We start from the raw sequence: 23,985 nt of genomic DNA on the forward strand, positions 1-23,985 counted from the left end.
GGAGCTCAATGAGTTCTTCACCTTCCACGGATCTATTCATAGGAGCTCATGCGCCAGAACACCACAACAAAATGGTGTTGTAGAAAGGAAAAACAAACACCTTCTTGAGGTAGCCCGCGGGATGATGTTACACATGAATGTCCCAAAAAGGTTTTGGGTGGATGCTATATTTGCAGCCGCGTATGTCATCAACCGCATGCCCTCTAGTGTACTGAACTACATGGCTCCTCATCAGTTATTGTACTCTGTCTCCTTTATTTTCCATCGCCATGAGAGTCTTTGGTTGTCGGGCCTTTGTCCATGATTTGTCTCCATCCTGAGGTAAGTAAGACCTTCGGTCCATTCCTTGTGTCTTTCTAGGGTACCCCTCCTCTCAAAAAGGGTATTTGTGCTTTGACCCAGTTAGTCGTAAATTTTTTGTGTCTATGGATGTGTCCTTCTTTGAGTCCGAGCCATTCTTCCCTCCTTCTCCTCAGGGGGAGAGTCATAGTGTGGAAGAGGAGAAGAAGGTTCAGGTATCTCTTCCTTCTATTCCGGACCTTATTCCCTTCCGTGTCTTCCAACGTACACGTCGGAGAGATCAGCGGTGTGATAGAGATGTGGAGTATCCAAACACTGAGCAACTGACATCATCAGACTCCTAGGAGGTAAGTCCACCCCCTAACTCTACTACTGTGGATGATCTTGACATTCCTATTGCCTAAGGAAAGGGAGTCAGGTCCTGCACTACCAAACACCCCCCATTACCCACTTTGTCTCCTATGACCACATTTCCCCCTCGTACCGAGCCTTCCTATTAGCAGTTGATTGCATCCCTGTTCCCAAAAATGTTGTAGAAGCCTTAAAATGCCCTGAATGGGTAGATGCCATGAAGGAGGAGATTAATGCCCTCCACAAAAATCAGACTTGGGAATTGGTGGATCCTCCAAAGGGGAAAGACCCCGTGGGGTGCAAATGGGTGTTCACAGTTAAGCACAAGGTAGATGGAACAGTCGAAAGGTACAAAGCAAGACTAGTGGCCAAAGGGTACACACAAGTATATGGGGTTGACTATGATGAGACTTTTGCCCCGGTGGCTAAGATGAATTCAATTAGGGTTCTCCTGTCCTTAGCTGCTAATCTTGACTGGGAATTGCATCAACTGGACATAAAGAATGCTTTCCTGAATGGTGACTTAGAAGAAGAGGTATATATGGTTCAACCTCCTGGATTCTGTGCCAAGGGGAGTGAAAATAAGGTGTGCAAGTTACGAAAGTCTCTCTATGGCTTAAAACAGTCTCCCAGAGCCTGGTTCAGTAAGTTTCACATGGCAGTTCAAGAGATGGGATTCAAACAATGTTAGTCTGATCATATACTCTTTGTGAAGAGATGTCAGGAACATGTTGCTGTATTGATAGTGTATGTAGATGATATCATCATTACAGGAATTTGGAGCTTAGAGATACTGAACTTGAAACAATTCCTTGCATCTAAATTTGAAGTGAAAGATCTAGGACTCCTGAAGTATTTCCTTGGGATTGAAGTTGCCCGCTCAGAAAATGGTATCTTTGTCTCTCAAAGGAAATACACCATTGATCTATTACGGGATACAGGTAAATTAGGTGCAAGGCCAGCAGATACTCCTATGGATGTGGACCACAAGCTAGGTGATTGTGTTGGTGAACCTCTGAAAGATGTGAAGCAGTTCCAAAAGTTAGTGGGAAAGCTGATTTATCTGTCCATGACCCGTCTAGACATTGCCTATTCCGTTGGGGTCCTGAGCCAGTTTATGCACTTTCCTAAGAAGCCACACATGGAGGCAGTAAAGAGAGTCCTTAGATACTTGAAGAATAATCCAGGAGCAGGCCTACTATTCAGTAAACACAATCACCTAAAGGTGGAAGTCTTTACAGATGCTGATTGGGCAGGAGCTGTGGATGATAGAAAGTCCACTAGTGGGTATTGCACATTTGTGGGAGGAAATCTGGTGACCTGGAAGAGCAAGAAGCAAAGTGTGGTAGCAAGGTCAAGTGCTGAAGCTGAATATAGAGCTATGACACATGGGGTGGCTGAAGTCCTTTGGCTAAAGAACCTTCTAGGGGAGCTTGGAGTTGTTGTTCATAGTCCTATGTCCCTTTACTGTGACAACAAGGCTGCAATAAACATCGCCAACAACCCAATCCTACATGAGAGGACCAAGCATATTGAGGTGGATAAACACTTCATAAGGGAGAAACTGGAAAAAAGGGAAATTTGCATCCCTTATGTCAATTCTAAGGAACAACTTGCTGATGTCCTTACAAAGGGGCTTCCGTGCTCGCGGCACAATGAGTTATGTGACAAGCTAGGCATGATAGACATCTTCAGCCCAACTTGAGGGGGAGTGTTGTAAGGCTTACTTAATTGTTACTTTATAGTTGCTGTTAGTAGGGTGTTGGACAGTTACAATTACTTGTTTCTTTTTTCTTCTTTCTTTTTCTTATTATTTTGATTCTAGGTATGCCGCCAGGGGCATACTTGTAATTTCTGATTCTTTTATGAAGTTAATATAAATAGAAAACTGGCGGCAGCCAGTAGTTACTTTTTTCCTCTCAACCGTACCTCTCTCTTCCTCCCTCTCTCTCTCTCTCTCTCTCTCTCTCTCTCTCCCAATCCCCACGAATCACCACATGTGTAAAAGTAAGGAAGGTGTGTGTGGGGGGGTTACATCTTGGGAATGTAACTTGTGGGGTGAGGTAGTGGATAATATTCATGGGAGAATGGAGAGTGCTTGGGATGTTAGTGTATCACGTCAGGCTACCTTGGAAAGCAATCCACAACTTTCTTCCTTAGTTCTTCAGGTTTATTAGGTATGATGTTTGCTCAGGGAACTTAATTCGTTTTTGGGAAGACACTTGGTTTGGTGACCGACCTTTAAAGACTTGTTTCCATCCTTGTATTCTGTTTCCCTGTACAAAAATGAGATGATTTCAAGTTTTCTAGTCCATCCTATTTTACCTATGAGTCACAGTTTGGATTTTGGGTTTCGAAGGGGGTTGAGGGATGAAGAAGCTACTTGTTTGTTAGAGCTTCTTCTTATTCTTGATAAAGTCTGCCTAGAGCCTTCTAAACCAAATAGGGGAGTTTGGTGTCCAAATCCTAAAAGGCTTCTTTTCTTGTCACTTTTTTTTTTTTTTAAAGTTCTTTGCCAGTTCCCTTCTTCTTCGCCATTTCCTTGTAAGGAAGTTTGTTTTAGCTGATTCCCCCTAAAATTAAGGCTTTTTGCTGGGAAGTGGTATATGGGAAAATGAACACTTTGGATTACGTGCAAAAGAGGAGGCCTTTTCCGTGTATATTCTCGAATTGGTGTACTCCTTGTAAATTAGATGGTGAAATTTGGGAGTGGTTTTTCTCTTTGTTTGGGCACATTTGGAATATGCCAATGGAGATTAAGATGCTATTTGATATTTTGATCCATCTACCTTTGCTTGGTCAAAGAGAAGGGAAGAATAATGTGGAGGTGCACTAGATCTGGAGTAGTTTGGACATTATGGGAAAGAAAAAGAAATGCTAGAATCTTCCAAGAGAAGGAGAGAAGCAAACAACAAATTATGGATTGTGTAGTGACCAGAATTATACACTAGCTACAAATTAAGGAATTGTTCAAACATTTCTCCTTTGATAATATTTGGAGGAATTGGTTTTCAGTGGCTTCTAGTTTTGTGCAGAAGACAAAACACGGTTGGTTTTGACACCTTTGATTGAAGGCTTTATGAAACTAAATTTTGATGGGAGCAGTCAATGCAACCCATGCCTTTTTGGAAATTGAGGGGCCATAAGACGGTGGGAATTTAAGAGCACTCTATTCAGGACCGATGGGGAATGGAGACTCCTTAAGTGCCGAACTGTATGTAGTCCTACAAGGTGTACAAATTGCAAGAGAGATAGGTTTGTAGAATTTGGAGATAGAAAGGGATTCCATGTTAGTGGTGGGCTGTCTTAGAGATCTAGACTCAATGATATGGTGTTATAGAAATGAAATGAAGAAATTCAAATGGTTAATAGAACATATGAATTTGACTATACAATGGGTTCGAAGGGAGGCTAATGCGCTTGATGACTATGTAGCTAAGCATGGAGTAACTAGGGATCAGTTGTATTGGGCCCATTTGTAATTTTTGTGCTGTTTGTCTTTTAAAGAGTGAGGCTGCACCTCCGCCCCCCCTTGGGATGCTTGTAACAGACATTTATCTTTTGCTACTAATGAAATTTTAATGAACTTTTACCTATAAAAAAAAGTATAGTTGGTTGAGTTTTCATTCTCTATTTTCTTTCTAATATTCCAAGCAATGTTTACAACCATCAAAAGCTCACAAATCTTCATTGAAGAAGTTCATTGAAAATTTGAATTGATCAAGCTATGTTTTGTTCAAATTTTTAGTTAACTTTTTTGTGTTTTGATAGTTTCTGTCCTTTTCTAACAAGGCATGTTTCATTGATTTCATATTTGGATGCCCTATATAAATCTTCTTAACCCTTTATTTGACCAAACATCAGCTCGGAATCCACCTAACACCTTAGATTCCATAATTTTCAAGTTTTCTTCACATTCCAAAGTTCATTCAACACTTCTCATGTCTCTGATGACTTCAATGGAGGACATATTCACTAAAGTTATGACCAGTGCCAGACATACTTTTCTCATGGATAAACTGATTCTTGTTCCTCGACATCAGTTTGAGGGGGAGTGTAAGGAATATATTGGAGATAAGGGATAATATTGCTATTATTTGCTTTATTTGTTTCTTGGGAGTACCATTGTATCATACTCCTTGTACACTATATTGATTGTATTATACTTGTACATATTCTTTTATTTGAGGATAGAATGATCCTTTCAGTTTATTAATATAAATATTCTTTTTCTGGATGATGTCACTCATTCTAGATACATCCATACAAATGATTCCCTCTTTCTCTTCTCTCTCTCAATCTGTCTCTAGCAGCTCATATTTATTTAGTGTTATCAATGTATTTGTGGGATTTATCGGAGTTCCCATATTGTATCCAAGTATATACATATATTTCCACCATATCCATGCATATCCAAAGTGTATCCTGATTACGTAACCATACAATACACGCTACCAATATTTTGAACCTTGGTTCTAGTTAGTATAGATATGAGAACTGAGAACTGTTCCCTCCCAATGGTTATGGAATTGGCCATTTATTTCAATATTGCATGTTAATCCTCTTCAGAATTAAATAGAGTATTTAAATATAACGTGTAAATGATTTCAGTCTTTATATTTGATAGGTTGGCATTCTTGCTTCATTTGCAACAAAAGCCCGAAGTTTCATTGCTTGTGCTGTACAAATGCTGTTTGCCAGCGGTGCATAAAAGAATCTGAGTTTGTGCAAATTAGAGGGAAGAAAGGCTTCTGCAATCACTGCTTAAAGCTTACACTACTCATTGAAGAAAATGTGGATGTTGACTCTGATGGGGTATGAATGCTTTTCTTATAGAGCTATAAGAAAGGAAATAAATGAAAAATAAAAAAATAAGTGGAAAAGAAAACTACTTTATCTTCATTGCATAGTTTTCTTGAGCTACCGTGGGTATTCTTTGGTTTCAAAATCGCATTCCTGTATTGCATTTACTAGAGAGCTTTGAAAGGTTCATAATAATATCATTAGAACGTTTGAGTGAATGATAGAAATCATTGTGATGTCATGCCAGAAAACACATAATAACAGCTCTATGTTTCAGCTTTTTCCATTTGTATTTTTGTAATATCCGATTGTTTAATAGTGTTTTATGGGTAATTTTCTTCACATTTAATTTTTTTTTTATCTGGCTTTGATGCAGACTTTCACAACCCTTGATACTGTAATGCTAAGATGTTGATCTACAATTTCAACATTGTGTGTATGTGTTGTAACTCCAACATGTAGTCTTCTTTACTTATATGTGAAGATGTTGAGCCAACTCTTTGGTTGGATTGGCAAAACAGGGTGCAACTAGGAAACAATTGTATTGATGTGCTATTAACCAAGGTGGGGGGGTGTAGAAGTGTTGTATAGGGGTGGGGGTTGTTAGACAGTATATGCCCTTAGCTCCAATCAGAATGATGTACATTATGACATTTAATGTAAATGAATAAAGTACATATTTGATTCATGTTATCATGTTGTGTTTCTGTGTAATACCCTTAAACTGGACACATATGAGACTCGTGTTAGTTTAGAATCTTCACAGTCGTTGGATAGATCTAGGGAGATTTATCTTGCCAAGGCTGACACTCATGTGCTGCCAAGTTGGTTGGGGTGGCCTGTCTCAACTGCCAGGGTGAGACGTGATGTACATGTAGTGTGGGTTTTCTTGAAACCTTGAACCGGACCAAAATTCCAGTATTGCCCTGGACCTTGGAGATAGATGGGCAAAACTGAAACGTCACACCTGACCCTTAGACTCGATTATGATACTACACTAGGTGTCAAATTGGACTGTTTTTGATATGCCAATCAGTGAGATCCTTAGAGGGGGTCAAAACCTGGGTATGTTGGGACAGTCCGAGAATTCATCCGAGTGGATGATCATAGTGACAGGATCAACCCCTTTGTCGGACAAAGTGAATGATCGGGGATGCACTCTCTCTGATGGAAACCAAAACTGCCGGCAATCGATTTCAACCGTTGAAATTTGTTTTGCAAAATATGTTTATATAGAGATATACATATATATATATATATATATATATATATTATGGTTTCAAAATGTTTGTAAAATGTTTTAATTCCTGGGATCCATGTGAGTAGAGAGTACAACATTGTACCTTGCAGATGAGGGAGAGGTCCTCTCTTGTCGAGCAGTGCTTGACCCAGGGACCATTTAGTGTAAATGTTGGGCCCATTAAGAGCCCATGGTGATGGGCTCAGGGGTTCACTGTCTCCTACAGTGAATTCGGCTAGGCATTGTAAGAGAAGTTGGGCTGAACCCATGTGGTTGATGTGTAGATCAATGTTTGGGTTCCACGCAATACAAGGATATCCAACTGGGCAGCAGTTTGGAGGTTAAGTGAGCACATAGACTTAATGGGCCTAAAGCCCAATTCGAATTGGCTTAATGAGAGGGGTTCACTGTCCTCTATAGTGAATTTGGCCAGGCCTTGTAATAGAGGTTGGACTGAACCTATGTGGTTGATGTGTAGATCGATGCTTGGGTCCCACACAATACAAGGATATCCAACTGGGCAGTAGTTTGGAGGTTAAGTGAGCACATAGACTTAATGGGCCTAAAGCTCAATTCGAACTGGCTTAATGAGATTAATTAAAGAGGGGCGGTTTTGGGATTTAAATTAACAGATAAGATAAGGGGTTGTCTCTATCCACTCAGAGAGTCCAGATCCAAATAAAGATTTGGATCAAGAAACTCGTAATTAGATTAGGAGGGCTGATCTTTATTTGCAGATAAGATAAGGGATTATCCTTATCTCTTTAAAGAGAGTCCAGATCCAAATACAAGATTTGGATTAGGAAACTCCTAATGGGATTAGGAGATGCTCTCTTTAAAGGCTATAAATAGAGGAGCATGGAGAACCTCCAACACACAATTCAGTTCAAAGGTTACAAAGAGAGAACCTGCAGTTCGACTACTCCTGTTTTTTGCTCTCTCTCCTGTTCCTGCCGCCATACTAGTTCGATCTCCACTCTGGGAGCGATCAAGAAAGGGTTCTTGATATCACCTTTTGGCATAAAAGGTGATCTGAAGTCGTGCTCACTCGCCCTCCATCAGATTCTTGCTGAAGAATTAGGTTTTTGCTGAAGAGCTATCCTGCTGATTCTGCTTCATCCTGCACCGTGTCATCTTCGGTGGAAGTAGTCTTTGGATTCATCCTTGGGCGTGAAGACCTTCATTGGAGGTTACTATTACTTCGTATTAGGTATAACCCTCCACTCCCTTTTAGTTTCAGATCTGGTCTGGTTTAGGTTCAAGATTGATCATTGAAAATGAAGTTTTTTAAAATAGGGAATGTGATTCCCACGTGGGAGAGGGAAATTTTTGAAATTTCGCCCAACCTTCTTGCAGGGTTCGGCCATCCATATGATGAATCTCTCATCCCTTTAGGGGCTAGCATAGGCTAGGCAATCTTTGGAATACTTGGCACACTACTTTGTATGCAATTTCTTTCATTCATTTACTTACAACCAATAAAATTTGTATTAGTTACAAATAAAAAAAGGACAAGTCATTGATAAAAAAACGACAAGTCAACATAAAGAATTGCATTAATGTTGGCATAAGAAAGGACCGAATTCCAATTCCATGAAAAAGAGTCAAGGTACGTGGTGTGCATCATCTTTACTTATGAGCTTAAGATCAAATGGGGTTCCATGAAGAATATATTATATAAGTCTTTTCCCAACTATATGGGGTTGGCTACATGAAATCATTAATCCTGTTTCATCATTCTGTTTGTTCGGTCCCATATCCAAAATTGAAATATGAGCACTCATTAAGAATATAAGATTAAAAAAATCCCTTACTTTAACGTGAAAGCTAGGCTAACAACACAATGCTAGGGACTAACCGTCATAGACTGGCAAGGGCAAAGGAATAAAAACTTTGTCACTGGTCTATGGTCTCCAAAACAAATTTTCCCCTTGTACACCTTCCAATGCAAAAAACAATGTACTTATCCAATCTTGATACCTACCAGAATTAGCTAAGGAGTGTCCCTTTCCAACTCCTTGGTTCAATAATTCCTAACAAGGGAGAGATTGAGGAGGATGTCACCCAATGAATTAGAGCAGGATGGGCAAAATGAAGGGGTGCATCTGGACTTTTATGTGATAGGCAAGTACCACATAGATTAAAAGGGAAGTTGTATAAAACAGTTGTAAGGCCAGCTTTGTCGTATGAAGTGGAGTGCTGGCCAGTCAAGAAACAACATGCCCAGAAAATGAATATAGCAGAAATGAAATTCTATGTTGTTATAGTACCACCTCTTGTACTCCACATAGCACTGGTAGTTTTAATTGGGAAATATGTGTTTCCAGAATGTTCTCGTGTTGGTACCTATGGAAATGCAAATATGTCACTCATCACAAAAAGAAAAGAACAAGGAAATATGTCACTCATCACTAAAAGAAAAGAACAAGGAAATATGTCATGGAAATTATACTATGAAATATATGGACATTTTAAACCATCAGCGGCAACAATAAAAAATAAGGACTTGGCACAAAGACCAATGACACAGAGGCCCAATAATAAATATACAAATAACCCAATAAAAAATATAGGTGCATCCTGTCCACGTATGACAAGAAAATTCACTACATTTACTGGACCATAGATAAAACATATGTACAATGATGTTGGATATTGTAGCCCCAGAAATAGCAGAGTTTATCTTCTTTCTTTTCTATTGAATTCATGCTGTTAGAATGCCTAATTTATTTTTATCCAATTATTGACTTCAGCTTCCTTATTTTGCAGGGCAAGGTTGATTTCAAAGACACGGGAACGTACGAGTTTCTATTTATGGAATATTGGCAGATAGTAAAGGAAAAAGAAGGTTTAACATTGGAAAACCTCCATTTTGCAGACTCACGGTTAAAGAAAGGTGAGAAATACAGGAGTGGATCAGATTCTGATGAATTGACTAAGTGTGAAGAAGCAGATCAACTATTAATCTCTGATCTGGTTGAAAGAATGGAGGAAGTTGATAATTCCAGGGGACAGTTGTTCTTTTCAATGAAGAAGATGAAAAAGTTCAGATCAAAGAAAAAAGAGTTCATTGGATGGGGATCAAAAGATCTAATAGAATTTCTTGCATCCATTGGGAAGGATACAAGCAAAAAACTCTCCCAGTTTGAAGTGAGTGATATAATAAGAGACTATATCCGAGATAAAAATCTTGGTCATCCAGAAAAAAAGAAGAAGGTCCTTTGTGATTCTGCACTTAAGTCTATTTTTAGGAAAAAGAGTGTGAGCCGAAATAAAATCTATGAGCTACTAGAAGGGCATCTTTCCGAGAACAAGGAAGAATCAGAGGAGGATGAGTTCAGATACAGTTTGGATGACGAGGAGGAAGATGTCTCAAGGTCATGTCAAAGGAGGAGAAAATTGATCTCAGATGGAAAATCTTGCCGAACGGGAAAGGTTGTAGAAAACCCAAAGAGCTGTTTTGCCTCCATAGTTTCTAAAAACATTAAACTGGTTTACTTGAAAAGGAGTTTAATTATGGAACTATTGAGCACCCCTGAGACTTTTGCAGATAAAGTGACAGGAAGCTTTGTGAGGGTCAAAACTGATCCACATAACTATTTACAGAGAAATTCTCACCAGCTGCATCAAGTTGTAGGTAATTCTATAATGATTATTATGTTCTTGTTGAATTTTATTTGATTTTTTCCTTTATTTTTTCTTCTATTTAGTTGAACCATTGTGAATTGTCTGGTTGAAACTACGTTAAATCAGAGTAACAAAGTTGACACAGTTCTTAAAATACTTCATGTCTAGTGACTGTAAAGTGCCTATATAAAAGGTACCCTTCTAGATGGCAATGAAGTGACTAGTTAAATAGGTGCCTAAGTGTCAACTAAATGATGGAATTTGACAAAGAAAAAACCTAAGTTCTAAGTAAATTTCGTAGTTTTATATATCACTCGTCATGCATACATACTGAAAAAAGCAATTGCCTTAACTAATAAGTAATAACTATGGATTTCATATCAAAACATGGAAATCACCATATATAATATAAGATAGCATTTCGAATCTATTAAATTATATATTTCAAAGACAATATCATTAAATATTAAGTAGTTAAAATGGATTAACTGCCTCCCTTTGATCAGTGTTTGGTGTATATAGTGCAGAACAGAAGAGAAAGGGATAGAATGAGAAGAGTATGATGGTTTTAATGTTGGAGAGAAATTTTGGGGGGAGATTATAGTTGCACAACCATTCTATTGAATATCTACTCTTCAACAAAAGGGACAGTTATAGATAGGTACCCTGTACTTTGGGGGTAGTGACATTTAAGGGCCTGAACTTTCATGTGTGTAGAGAGATATATTGTATTTGGGTTTTTGGAGGTTACAGGGGTATATTTGTAATGCTGATAAAATTTGGGGTATATCTACACTCTTATCTTTGGTTTTTTAAACTTATGATTGTGTGTTGTGTTATATGATATCTTACCAGGTGTAAAAAAGCCATTGGGAACAGGTGATCCCAATGAAGATGTTCTGCTGCAAGTTACTGATGTGAGGAAAGAGATTAATATTTCCTTGCTGTCTGATGATGACTTCCCTGAGGTAAACATTGCATTTGGTATTTTTTACCCTGTAGGTTTCTGATATCAAAATTTTATGTTCATTCCAACTTGTTAACTTATGCAAGTCCAATGGAAGAAGTAAATTAAATTAAGCCAGATTGTTCTATCATGGCTGTCACATATGCTGGACTGGATTGCATGTTTGAACCATGTAAGAAAGTTTAAAATAAATTGTTAGCTTGGTGAAGAATATTTTCAACCATACCAACTATTTGATCTTTTACTTTATTAAGAATTGTTTGAGATGGTTAAAACCATTGTATAAGTCAATTTTAATGTGTCTTATGTTTTGTTTTTTATTTTCTTTGTATCTTTGTTATTTTATATCATTATATTAACATGATAGATTGTGTCAAGGTTTTTGTTGTTTGAATCTGATGGCCATTGATCTGCAAACTATCAAATATCAATCAGTTGTTTTTAAAGCATTAACTCCAATATTCATTTCAAATTCTAATCCAATAAAACAATGTGTCTACTATTTGTGTCTAGTGAACTTAAAAGGAGCATTAGTCTTAGGTTTTTACTGTTCTTATTGACTTAATTAGTACTGCAAGGTTTATCTTACCTTATCTAGTTCTACCATTCTTTTTCTCCCTATTAACTTATCACTATTATTTTTTAATGACTATAGAAAATGGTTATTCTCAAGTAATGGGTTTACAAAACCTCCCAACCTTCCTGGTAGTAGTAGCCCATGGCCTTGAGTCCAAAATTTTTGGGATGGTTATTTCCTCCCGTCTTTTGGGAGTTTTTTGTTAGTTTGCTTTCTTTTTTTATTTTTTTTTTAGGAAACCTCCTAACACTTTACGCGGTTAGGACTTGGGAGGTTAAACAAGGAAATACATGAAAAAAGGAATACCAGTGGAGAGGGAGAAAGGAATGCCAGAATTTTTAATGAGAAGATGCTAAGGAATGAAGTGATAATAGAAAGTATCACTGTAAAAGTGGCCCACTGGGTAAAGACCTTCGTTGACTTTTTTGCTTTCATCACAGATGATGTGATAACAAAATGGCAGATTATTGAAAGATCTTCCTTGGGTGGAGGACCCAGTCTTAGGCTGTGGTTTCCACCCCTTAATAATACGTTCAATCTGAACTTTGATGGGTGAAGTATTGGTAATACTGGGGACTTGGAATTAAAGGGGACTCCAGAAACCATGAAGGAAACATTTAACATTATTCTCTGGCCCTTTTTAACATGGAGACTCTATAAGAGTAGGGGTGGCCATGAGTCGAGCTCTTCACGAGTCACTCGAGATCGGCTCGTGAAAAGCTTGGCTCGGCTCGGTTTCAACCGAGCTTCGAGCCGAGATCGAGCCCAGTTCACAGGCTCGATTAAGAAATGAGCCGAGCTCGAGCCTAATAGAGCTCGGCTCAAGAGGCTTGTGAGCCGGTTATATATATAAAATAAAATAAAAAATATTTTTAAATATCAAATAAAAAATATTTTTATATATAATTTTTTTATTTTATAAAACATTTTTTCTCAAAATCGAGCTCGAACTCGAGCCTTGTAGAACAGTCTCAAGCCATGTTTGAGCCTCGTACTATTTGGCTCGGCTTGGCTCGGCTCGAATCCACCCCTATATCAGAGCAGAATTTCAGAAATTTCAGCGATTGATGCTGATTATAACTTTAAATTTCAGAAATTTAATGGTGGAAGGTGATGCCATGTTATTGTAGGTTGGCTATTAAATGATAGTAGGGGATTGAGGCACTATCGACATGAAGTCCAGGGCATTCAAAATATGGGAAAGCAGTTAGGAATCAAATACAGACTGACACCTTGATCAGCCGATTGTGTTGTTGATACACTGGAGAGACAGGATGCAGGAAGAAACCACTATATTGTGGACTGGTTTCCAAGGGTGAAATTGTAAAAGAGAGAGGGGAAGTGGTGCTATGGTGGGCAGTAGTAATTAGCCTATTGGAACTTTGGGCCCTAATCAAAAACAAATGGTCCTCACCAAACAGCAGCTTCTTGGTAGCTGAAATGGGCTTAAGCAAGCTGGAAACATACCACTGTACAGTCCACGTGTTCTCAAATGACATGTGACCATGTCAGGTCTCTCCCAAAATGTCAGATGGACAAAAAACTACCTACCAATTCCACCAAAAAAGTAGATCAGATCAATCAAATCAGAAAATTTAATATGCTATTTTTTTTTATATTTTCACTTGAAAAATACACAAAAACTTCAAATGTTCATCAAATAGCTTTTAGACCGCTACTGAAAACATCTAAAATCATTATCTATCAAAAAATTTGGCTCATCTCTCTCCAAAGTCTGCCAGGTTGTATGGCTGCTGATGTCAGTTTCCATTGGTGATAACATCAGCAGTTGGATGAACCCTTGAATACCAATAATAGTCTGCTCTCATACCATGAAGAACCACTAATATTTAACAAGAAGAATGAAGATATATAAGAAGAATAAGAAGGAAAAAGAAGAGGAAGAAGAGAAGACTTGGAGAATGGGTCGAGAATTTGGAGTTCCTTCTCACATCCCTAACTACCTTATATAATATAACAAATGCTTGTCTAAATCTCTTAACATAACCACCCTAATTGGTATCATAGAAAAAAAGGGAACAAATTATTGATTAAATCTCTTGACAAGATGGGAGTAATTCCTAGCTGATGTGTTGAGTAGATTAATTTCTAAAGCAGACAGGCTGCAATTGGTCAAGGGTTGGAAGGTAGGGAGGGACAAGGAAAGAAGACTGAAATGGCTGCAGAATGACAGACTGTGGTTTCACTTCTTGGCCCTTGAACTATCTAGGCCTACCCCTAGGATCCAACCCTATGGAGAGTAGTTTTTGGAACCCCCTAGGATCCAGCCCTATGGAGAGTAGTTTTTGGAATCCCCTAGGATCCAAAAGATTGGTTGTTTGGAAAAGGGACTATCTCTTTAGGTGGTAGATTATCTTTGATAACACCTTTGTTGGCTAAGCTCCCTGTTTACTATATGTTAGTCTTCAAAATCCCACAATATATGATTAGAAAAATTGAAAAAGCAATGAGAGATTATCTTTGGGAACTGTGCGAGGAGAGAAAGGATTACTTGATCAATTAGGGAATGGTTTATAGGAATTGGAGGCAGTAGTATGGGAAACCCAGGACCCTTAGGAATTGGAGGGGTCTTTTTGAATGAAGAGGTCACATAATTGCTTTATTCTCATGCCCAATTGGAATATGATACTCTCTACTAGAGGAATTATTCACAGTAATGCAAGGTGTACAAAGGACAAATGAATTGTAATTGGGTAATCAAATTAAAGAAGGATACTCCAAGGTGGAAATTAATTGCCTACTAACTAATGATACAACATTATGGACATAAATAAATGAAATTAAGAAACTTAGGCGGCTAATAAGGGATAAAAAAAGGCAGCTTTGTGCACGGGTCTCTCACCAATGGGGGCTCTGGGAGGGACAGATGTACACAGCCTTACCCCTGTACATTCAGAGATTTAAACCCTTGTCACCTAGGTCACAATGGAGTAACCCAGCTGTTTTACCAAGGCCCATCCTCTGGCTAACAACAGATATGTGAGTACAAATTCAATGGGTGCAAAGATTACTGAACAATTTGACAAATGCTTTAGCAAAACAAGGGGTGGATCGGGACCAAATGTTTTGGGCATAGTTGTAATGTATGGCAGGAGATATAATTCCTTCTATGCTCTCTAAACATTGAATGTAAATATGTGTGTTTTTTATTAATTAATGAATGGTTTTTTTTGTTATTGATAAAAAAAGAGATGGGAGTATTTCTTAGAATGGTCCCTATCTTCCAAATCATCCATTGGAGGTAGGGGTCGGCAGTATTTAGAGTGTTGATCTATGCTATGTTGAACTCCAAGAGTGAAGTTGAGAGAAATAGAAAATAAGAGGAGGAATGGATTGTTCATAGATTGATCTATCTTGCAATAAAAAAATTTCTAAAAATCTTCTAATTTAAGGATGACATATGCTTGATATTTTAAGAACATGAAATGCTATTTACATTATAAAGTTCATGTTAAAGTATAGAAAATCAAACATATTCATGATTGGTCCTTTCTGCTGAAGTATTGGGTCAACTTTGGGTTTGGGGATAGATGATGCAAATGGTTCATGGGATGTATTAGGACTTCTCACTACTGCTGGTAAATGGAATAGTTGTGGATTTTCTCCCTGCCTTGAGAGGAATAAGACAAGGAGACCCACTTACCTTGATTGTAGATGTTTTAAGGTAATTGATTTATAGAGCAAATTCGAGGAATTTGTTAAGAGGGTGAAGAATAGAAAGGGAGGAGGTACCACTTACCCTCTTGCAATTTGCAAATGATACAATCTTATTCTATGAAGGAGGGAACTTGAATTGGATTTGGAACTTGAAATTGGCTATACAACTCTTTGAGCAAATATCCAACCTTAAGGTGAGTTTTGAGAAAAGTTGTATAGTGGGAGTGAACATGGAGGGGAGTGAGATTAGGAAGTGTGTAGGTATCTTAGGATGTGTAGTTTTGAATTGGTATCCGAATTACTTAGGCCTACCCCTAGGAGATAACCCCAAGAAAGGAAGTTTTTGGAATTTGGTGGTGGAAAGATTTGAAAAAAGACTTGTTTCTTAGAAGAAAAATTATCTTTCGTTAATGTCGACTGTGTGGGGGTAATTTTGTCTTTATGCTTATGTTTAAGTTGCTGATGTGTAAAGTTATGTTAGTACTTATGTCCCTCACTTGAGTAGGGGCAAAGGTGTCATTTCCAGATTAATAGAAATATAAAACAGATCTGGACGAATGGGAGAGACTGATTTTTCTCTCTTGTTCTAACCAGACCTTTCTCCCCTTTTATTCTCTTCTCTTCTTCTTCTTCTTCTTCTTCTCCTAATATGGTATCAGAGCTTAACTGAGCAAATCAAAACTGCCCAGAATTCTGTTCCTTGCACTCCTAGTCTAGGGTTTTTTCTTGTTTTCTTTGCCATCAGTTGGAGATAAGGGAAAGGGCTGAAAAGGAGTGATTGCTCTCTTCCCTTGGAGGTTTCTATGCCTCCAGTTGTGCAGTTCGTGGTTGGTTGATGTGGTTTGTAGGAAGCCCTCCCCTCTTCGATGAAGAGAAGAGGGCTGATTCGTGTGATGCAGTGGGTGTCGAGTGTAGTCTGATTTTCTGGTGATTAAGTAAGAGGTTTCTATGCAGTTTTTTATTGTGAATCAAATGATAAGTTTGTTTCAGATCGTATGGTGGGAATTCAAGTTGTACTGTGTTTGGGTTTATGCAAATTTCAGTGTGATTCGAAGGGGGAGTGATCCTCAAACAGTGTGGTGAGTTTTCAGGTAGTCATGTGATAGGGTTGTGGTGTAGAGAGTGCAGTTTTCAGCAATAATAAGTGCTGCAGTGTGGTTCAGTGTGCAATGTGCAGAATTCAGTAATAATAGAATTCAACAATGGGAGACAACATTGACAGTAAAACTAGTGTGGTGGTCTCTACTGACTACCTAGATGTTCAGATGAACTCTATTAAACTGAATGGAGAAAATTATGTACCTTGGGCAAAACCTGTAGAAGTCTTTCTTAAGGCAAAGAAGAAAGTGAAACACATAAGGTGGAAAAACCCTCTACTGACTCTCATGAGTATGATGACTAGGAACAAGAAGATGAACAGATTATCACATGGTTATGGAATAGTATGGAACCCAAGATTAGTATGAATTTCATGTTTCTTGATACTACCAAGGAAGTGTGAGACTATGCTAAGAAGTTGTATTTGGGTCAAGACAACACAACTAGGGTATATCAGCTGTATCAGGAATACTTTAATTTGCAACAGGGTAATCAGAGTCTTGAGGAGTATGCTAGTATGAGAAACATTTGTAATGAGTTGAATGTGTATCACCCCCTCATCTCTAATGTTAAAATTCAGCAATAGCAGAGAGAGCAACTAGATGTGACCCGATTTTTGGTGGGGCTGAAGTCTGAATATGAACTAGTGCAGGCTCAAATACTAGGAGGATCAATTCTCCCTTCCTTAGAGGAGGTGTTTGCTCGACTTAGGAGGATTTCTATTGGATCTACTGAGAACTCTAGTGTTTCTAATAGATCAGCCTTTGTAGTATCAAGGGGCCGTGGTGTTAGAGGTGGAGCTCGGGGAGATCAATCTGGTCGTAGTGGTAGCAGTGGACCGATATATGGCCGTAGTGGTGGTGGTGGACCTATGTATAACCATGGTGGTGGTCGTACTGGAGGTCGAGATTTAGGGGGTGTCCGCGGTAGAGGACATAGTTTAGGTCCAAGGATATGTACACACTGTGGTATGGATGGACATACCATTAATTATTGCTATGATTTGCATGGTCCACCTTCAACTTGGGCCAATCATGCCATGACCAGTGATAGTAGATTCAGACAAGAGAGTCATTCAGTTGATTAGATGCTCCCTACATCCACAGATGTTCCCGGGAAAGAGATGATGAGTGTCCCCCGTGATGAGTATGAGAGGTTTGTCTACGCCACATCTCAACAAAACACAACCACTCTTGCACACTCAGGTATGGTTTGTCTGGCATCCATGCCCAATCCCTGGATTATTGACTCTGGAGCTTCTGATCACATGACTGGAACTCCGGGTGTGTTTTCTTCCCTCTCTCATTGCCCAACATTACAATCTATTACCCTTGCAATTGGTTCCACATCCTCCATTTGTGGTGTTGGTAATGTTAACATGGACCCTTTACCCTTATCCTCAGTTTTGTATGTTCCTAAATTTCCATTTAACCTTATGTCAGTTAGTAAGTTGACAAAGTCTCTTAATTGCTCTATTATTTTTTACCCTTCGTGTGTTTTTCAGGATCTCAAGACGGGGATGAAGATTGGTGGAAGGCATGAAGCTGGTGGATTGTATTATCTTGACAGTGGTGGAAGTACGTCAACAGTTCTCCAATCATCTCTTTCTCCTCTCTAGTGGCACTATCGATTTGCTCATCCTTCGCTGAAAGTTCTGAAGTTTCTGGTTTTTCGTTGAGTCATCTTTCTGTTTTAGATTGTGAGTCGTGTCAGTTGGGGAAACATCATCATGTTCCCTTTAGTCCTAGGGTTGATAAACGTATGTCGAGTCCTTTTTCTTTAATTCATTCAGATGTTTGGGGTCCTTATAAAGTAATGTCATACAATGGGTATAAATACTTTGTTATTTTTGTTGATGATTATTCAAGGATGACGTGGCTTTAATTAATGAAAGAAATGAGTGAATTGTTTTTCATTTTCCAAAAATTTTATGCTGAAATTTGCAACCAATTTAGTGTCCACATTAAAATTTTTTGTTCTGATAATGGCCATGAATATTTTTCTACATCATTTCAAGAATATTTGGACCAACATGGCATTATCCCTCATACTTCATGTACCTACACCCCACAACAAAATGGGGTGGCTGAGAGAAAAAATCATCATCTTTTGGAAGAACACTTTGGAGGATAGGATGTGAGGGAATTATAAGAGGATGAGGTAGAGGAGGGGAAGCAAGAACACTTGAGGTAGACAGTGGGGGGAAAGGATAACTCAACAGAGGACTCAAAAGGAACTAGAAAAGGAACAACTGGAGACATAGCAAAGGGCTCCTCAGATTGCTCTCTTAGGAGAAATACTAAAGAAAGGAATAAACTCAGCAAATGTGACATTCTGAGAGACAAAGCGGGTGCCACTAACCAGATCAAAATAACAATATCCCTTCTTTGTGGAGGCATATGCTAGAAAAATACACTTACGCGCCTTAGGTTCAAATTTGTGTCTTTGATGGCTATGAACATGTACATAGCAGGTGCATCCAAAAACTCGGAGAGGAAGAGAGAAGAGATTTTCATTCAGAAAGAGAAGGCTAAATGGGGTTTTGAAATCCAGAACCTGGGAAGACATACTATTAATCAAAAAGGTAGCAGTAAGAACAACATCTCCCCCAAATTTAATAGGAACATGAGATGCAAAAAGGAGGGATCTAGCAACCTTGACCACATGGGATTTCTTCCTTTTTGCCACTCCATTTTGTTGTGGAGTGTAAGAACAAGTACTCTGATGAATAACCCCAAAAGTCTCAAAGTAGGATAAGAGGTTCTTCTCAAAATATTCCTTGGCATTATCCATAGTTGTCAAGGCGACTAGGCGAGGCTAGGTGACCATGGGGCGCCCAGGTGCCAAGGCGACGCCTAGTAAAACTATAAATGTCTTCTTAAAAAGCAAGTAAAACTATAAAATCATTATTTTTTGTGTGAAAACTAAGAATTTATGACCTAACGTGGACTTGTTTAAGCTTGTAGAATCAGGATTTTAATATGTTTTACATTACATTAGCTACATGAAGTAATGCAATTGAATGAAAAAAAGAGATTAGAGGTTTTAAATGCTTGAAAATGTTTTATATGTTCGGTTTTATTTTTAAATTCTCATTTGAGTATGCTTTACATAATTACATCTTATGTTTATGTATTTTAATTTTAGATAATAGGTTTTTTAAAACATTATTTTAAAATTTAAGTTTATATTTTTTATTAATATTATGTTTAGTATTTTGTTATTTTTTTTGAATTTTTTGACTTTTTTTTTGAGTTTTTAGCATTTTTTTTTATAATTTTGTGCCTTGCCTTGCGCCTTGCGCCTCAGGCGCAAATTGAGCCCTGCGCCTTGCGCTTTTAAAACACTGGGAGAAATGGATCTTTTATTGTTTACTGAATAAGACTGTCTACAATGATTTGCAAGTTCGCAAGACTCACAATGAAGACTCGATAAAGACACTCAAACATATTGGGAAACAAATTACTCAAAGCAGAAAAAGGCAAATGACCAAACCGGAAATGACATAACGTGACTCTATCAATAGACTCTGACAAAGCGGACTCCAAGGCTACTCCATGAGGTGGTTGAAGACTCCTAGCAGGTTTGTCCAACAAGTATAGTCCATTCGCCTGATGGCCACTCCTAATCTTCCTTTGAGATTTTAGGTCCTGAAAAACACAATGGGTAGGAAAGAAGGTTATGCTATAGTTCGTGGATTTAGTTAAACTGTTAGTAGATAAATTATTGGTATTAAGTTTGGGGACATGAAGGACAAAGGATAAAACACGGGTGTCAAAGGTCTTGATATCCCTCTTGCCAGAGATGGGAGCAAGAGACCCATCAGCAATAGATATTTTCTCTTTACCAGAGAGGAGATGATACGAACAAAAAAGGTTAGACAAGCTGATCATATGGTCTGATGCACCGGAATCAATGATCCAAGGGATTTTATGATTACCTGAAGCAAAAGCATTGTTTATAGAAGCACGAATACTTGAGTGAGCAAATGCGGATGATGATGATGTGTTACCTAAAGAGTGGGATGTAGAGTCAGTGGCTTTCAAGTGATTTAACAACCTAGCATTACTTATTAAATTCTGCCTTCATTGCTGCCAATTGTTCCATGGTTGACTTTTCTTCACTCTCCCTGTTCCCTCATTCGGGCACTGTGGCAACATTAGCAAACTTAGGCTTTCCTATTTGACTAGTCTTAAAATTACTATTATTCTTAAACTTGTCCGGTAGAAAATCTAGATGGAGCTTCCAACAAGTATCCTCGGTATGCCTCGGTTTCTTGCAGTATTCACATATCACCTCTTTCTTCTCAGTCGGACCCTTAATGCTTTATTCCAGCATTATAACTATTGGAGCATGGAATAATCCATCAAAGCAGTTGTTTCTGGGCATTGAGGTGGCAAGGTCCAAGCATGGGATCTTCTTCTTACAGAGAAAGTATGTTTTGGATCTGCTATAGGAGAGTGAAACTTGGGGCGAAGGCAGCTGATACACCTATTGATTAGAAGCACGGGATAAATGCTTCAAAAGGTGAACTAGTGAAGGATGTTGGGAGGTATTATAGATTAGTGTGGCGGTTGCTATACTTATGTATGACATGACCAAAATCTCTTATGCAGTTAGTGTGGTGAGTCAATATATGCATGCCCCACGAGTTCAATATTGGAAGGCTATTGACAGGATACTTTCCTATTTGAAGGGACACCTAAGTAGGGGCATATTGTTTGCTAATCATGGACAGTTGAAGTTAGAGGCTTACACAGATGCTGATTGGGCATGATGTCTAGATGACAAGAGATCTATATCAGGAGTTTGCACTCTTGTTGGAGGTAATCTAGTTTCATGGAAGAGTAAGAAACAAATAGTTGTGGCAAGGTTAAATGTAGAAGTTAAATGCAGAGCCATGGCACATGGTGTTTCAGAGCTCCTCTGCATTCATTCCTTGTTAAGGGAGATTAGGGTTGAGGTAGAAGAACTTGTGATGCTATACTGTGACAATCAAGCAGCAATTAACATTGCCCACAACCCAGTTCATCATGATAGGACGAAGAACATTGAAGTGAACAAACATTTTATAAGGGAAAGGGTGACCTCTGGAGAAGTTTTCTTGCCATATGTTGCATCTGACTTGCAGGTTGTTGATGTTCTTACAAAAGGTGTTGCAAGAAACAAGCTAGAGCATGATCTACGCAAGTTGGGAATGTGTAACACTTATTCCCAACTTGAGGGGGAGTGTTGAGTTGTGGGCCGATTTGTTTTTATTTACATAACTTAGTTAGGTAGTTGTTGGGCCTTAGGCCCATTAGTTTATGTTTAAGTTAAGTGTGACTTTTCAGCTTCTTACAACTAGCCGACTTACTAAGGGCATTCTTGTACTTGTACACTCTTTATTTATGAGTATATAATCTAATGAAAGTGGTGGCTAGATAAGTTTTTTGGCTTCTCCATTCTCTTCTATCTCTCTTCTCTTTCTTTCTAGTGGAAACCTTTTATTCTCTTCTTTTTTTTACAGATTTTATATCAAAACTTTTCTACTTCTTCCATGGTGCTCTTGAGGAGGTGTATATGGAACAGCCTCCTAGGTATTCTACTCAGGGGGAGGTAGGAAAAGTGTGTAAATTGAGGAAGGCTATCTATGGGCTAAAATAGTCATTGTGGGCTTGGTTTGGCTGGTTTAGTAGTGTGGTGTAGGAGTTTGGGCTGAAACAATGTAGTATTGATGTGGGAAGATTCTTTTGGTAGTTTATGTTGATGATATTGCTCTCATTGGTAGTGATGTGGAGGGAATGAGTGAACCGAAGTAGCTTTTGCAACAACATTTCCAAACCAAAGACCTATGATACTTGAAATATTTCATAGGGATTGAAGTGGCTTGATCAAAGTGGGAAACTAATTTATCTTACCATTAGCAAGCTTGACATCCCATTCAGTGTGGGTTGTGAGTCAGTTTATGCAGAATCCTAGAACTGTTCATTGGGAAAGTGTTATGAGAGTTTTAAGGTACCTTAAGGGTGCCCTAGGTTGTGGGTTGTTATATAATAAAGGGGGAGAGTTATTATTGGAACTATACTTAGATGAAGATTGGGAAGGATCCTCTATGGATAGGAAATCTACTACAGGTTATTGTACTTTTCTTTGTGGAAATCTTATCATTTGGAAGAATAAAATGTGATTGCTAGAAGTAGTGCTGATGCCAAGTATAGAGCAATTGCCCACACTACTTGTGAGTTGATTTTGCTAAAACATCTCCTTCAGGAGATAGGCATTCCTGTAATTAAACCTATAAAGCTATTTTGTGTAGTCAAGTTGCAAAACATATTTCCTTCAATCCTGTTTTCCATGAAGGACTAAGCATATAGAAGTTGATTGCCATTTTGTGAGGGAGAAGGTGGCAATTGACGATATAGTTACACCATATTTCAAGTAAGAAGACTAAGTAGTGAATCTCTTCACTAAGAGCTTGAGTCGAACTAGAATCGATTATATTTGTAACAAGCTGGAGCTCTGTGATAATTTTGCTCCAGCTTGAGGGGGAGTGCCAAAGTCTAGTTGGCAGAGGTATAGTTGTCTTCTTGTTATTTTTTATTATGCTGTTTATTCTTTCTCTTGGTGTGGCTTAAGTAAGGGAAATCTTGTAATTTCACTTTATGTTATTGACCAAAATTTAAGGGTCGACAAATTCTTCATTCTCACTTTATCTCTCTTTTCTCCCTTTTTATTACTGTTTATGGAAGTTTACAAATTTTAAACGAAAAAGGTTGTTGATTTAATGGCTTATCATGTGCTGGATGGGTTTCACATAAATAGTTATTGTTTTAATGCTAGCCTGTGCTTGAGTTAGCTGAAGTTGGTCAACTTGAAGCCTTACCTTATGATCCTTTAGGGAGTTTTTGGATGGAATCAGTTCTGACTTCTATTACGTGCCTTATTACTTGCAATGCAATCCTGGTACAATGTTTATTGAGAATCTGCTGATAACTCAAACTTCACTACCCGTTATAGAGAATTACCATCTTAATTAAGTTTTCTTGGTTGCAGGAAGAATGTGAGGATTTGCGTCAGAGAGTGAAAAATGGCTTCATCAAAAAGCCTACTGTTGTAAGTATTCTGTGCTTCTCTTTGGTTTTCGAGTCTTTGCAAAATGAGGATGATTTGGATGGTTTCCCTCCTTTACAAATTCAGGATGTTACTATATTATAAGATGCATACTATAATGGTTCTACCACTTCACTGTTTTTTGATCAATAACAGAAAACATTATTAATATGTAAAGTACAGTGTTAAGAGGTAAGGAGTCTTATCTCTACCCTATAGAATCCCTTGTACATCTTACAACTTTGCCCAAAA

The 23,985-nt window shown here is 38.3% G+C and overlaps 1 protein-coding gene across 8 annotated transcripts in view; it reads left to right on the forward strand.

Moving 5' to 3' along the window:
* Window positions 1-23,985, forward strand: part of LOC104610188 (uncharacterized protein At5g08430-like) — a 103,299-nt gene that overhangs the window by 17,423 nt on the left and 61,891 nt on the right. For 6 of the 8 annotated variants that reach the window (XM_010276701.3, XM_088887645.1, XM_088887646.1 and 3 more), the window contains 4 exons: window positions 5,279-5,466; window positions 9,464-10,331; window positions 11,177-11,289; window positions 23,677-23,736. In XM_010276701.3, the coding sequence (XP_010275003.1) occupies window positions 5,279-5,466; window positions 9,464-10,331; window positions 11,177-11,289; window positions 23,677-23,736 (1,229 nt within the window). The remainder of the gene's footprint in view (window positions 1-5,278; window positions 5,467-9,463; window positions 10,332-11,176; window positions 11,290-23,676; window positions 23,737-23,985) is intronic. The other 2 variants (XM_088887647.1, XM_088887644.1) reach the window with 1 other exon arrangement.

The sequence above is a fragment of the Nelumbo nucifera genome, chromosome 5 (genome assembly GCF_055504915.1).
Source record: "Nelumbo nucifera cultivar China Antique chromosome 5, China Antique-T2T, whole genome shotgun sequence".
In the NCBI taxonomy this organism is placed as follows: Eukaryota; Viridiplantae; Streptophyta; class Magnoliopsida; order Proteales; family Nelumbonaceae; genus Nelumbo; species Nelumbo nucifera.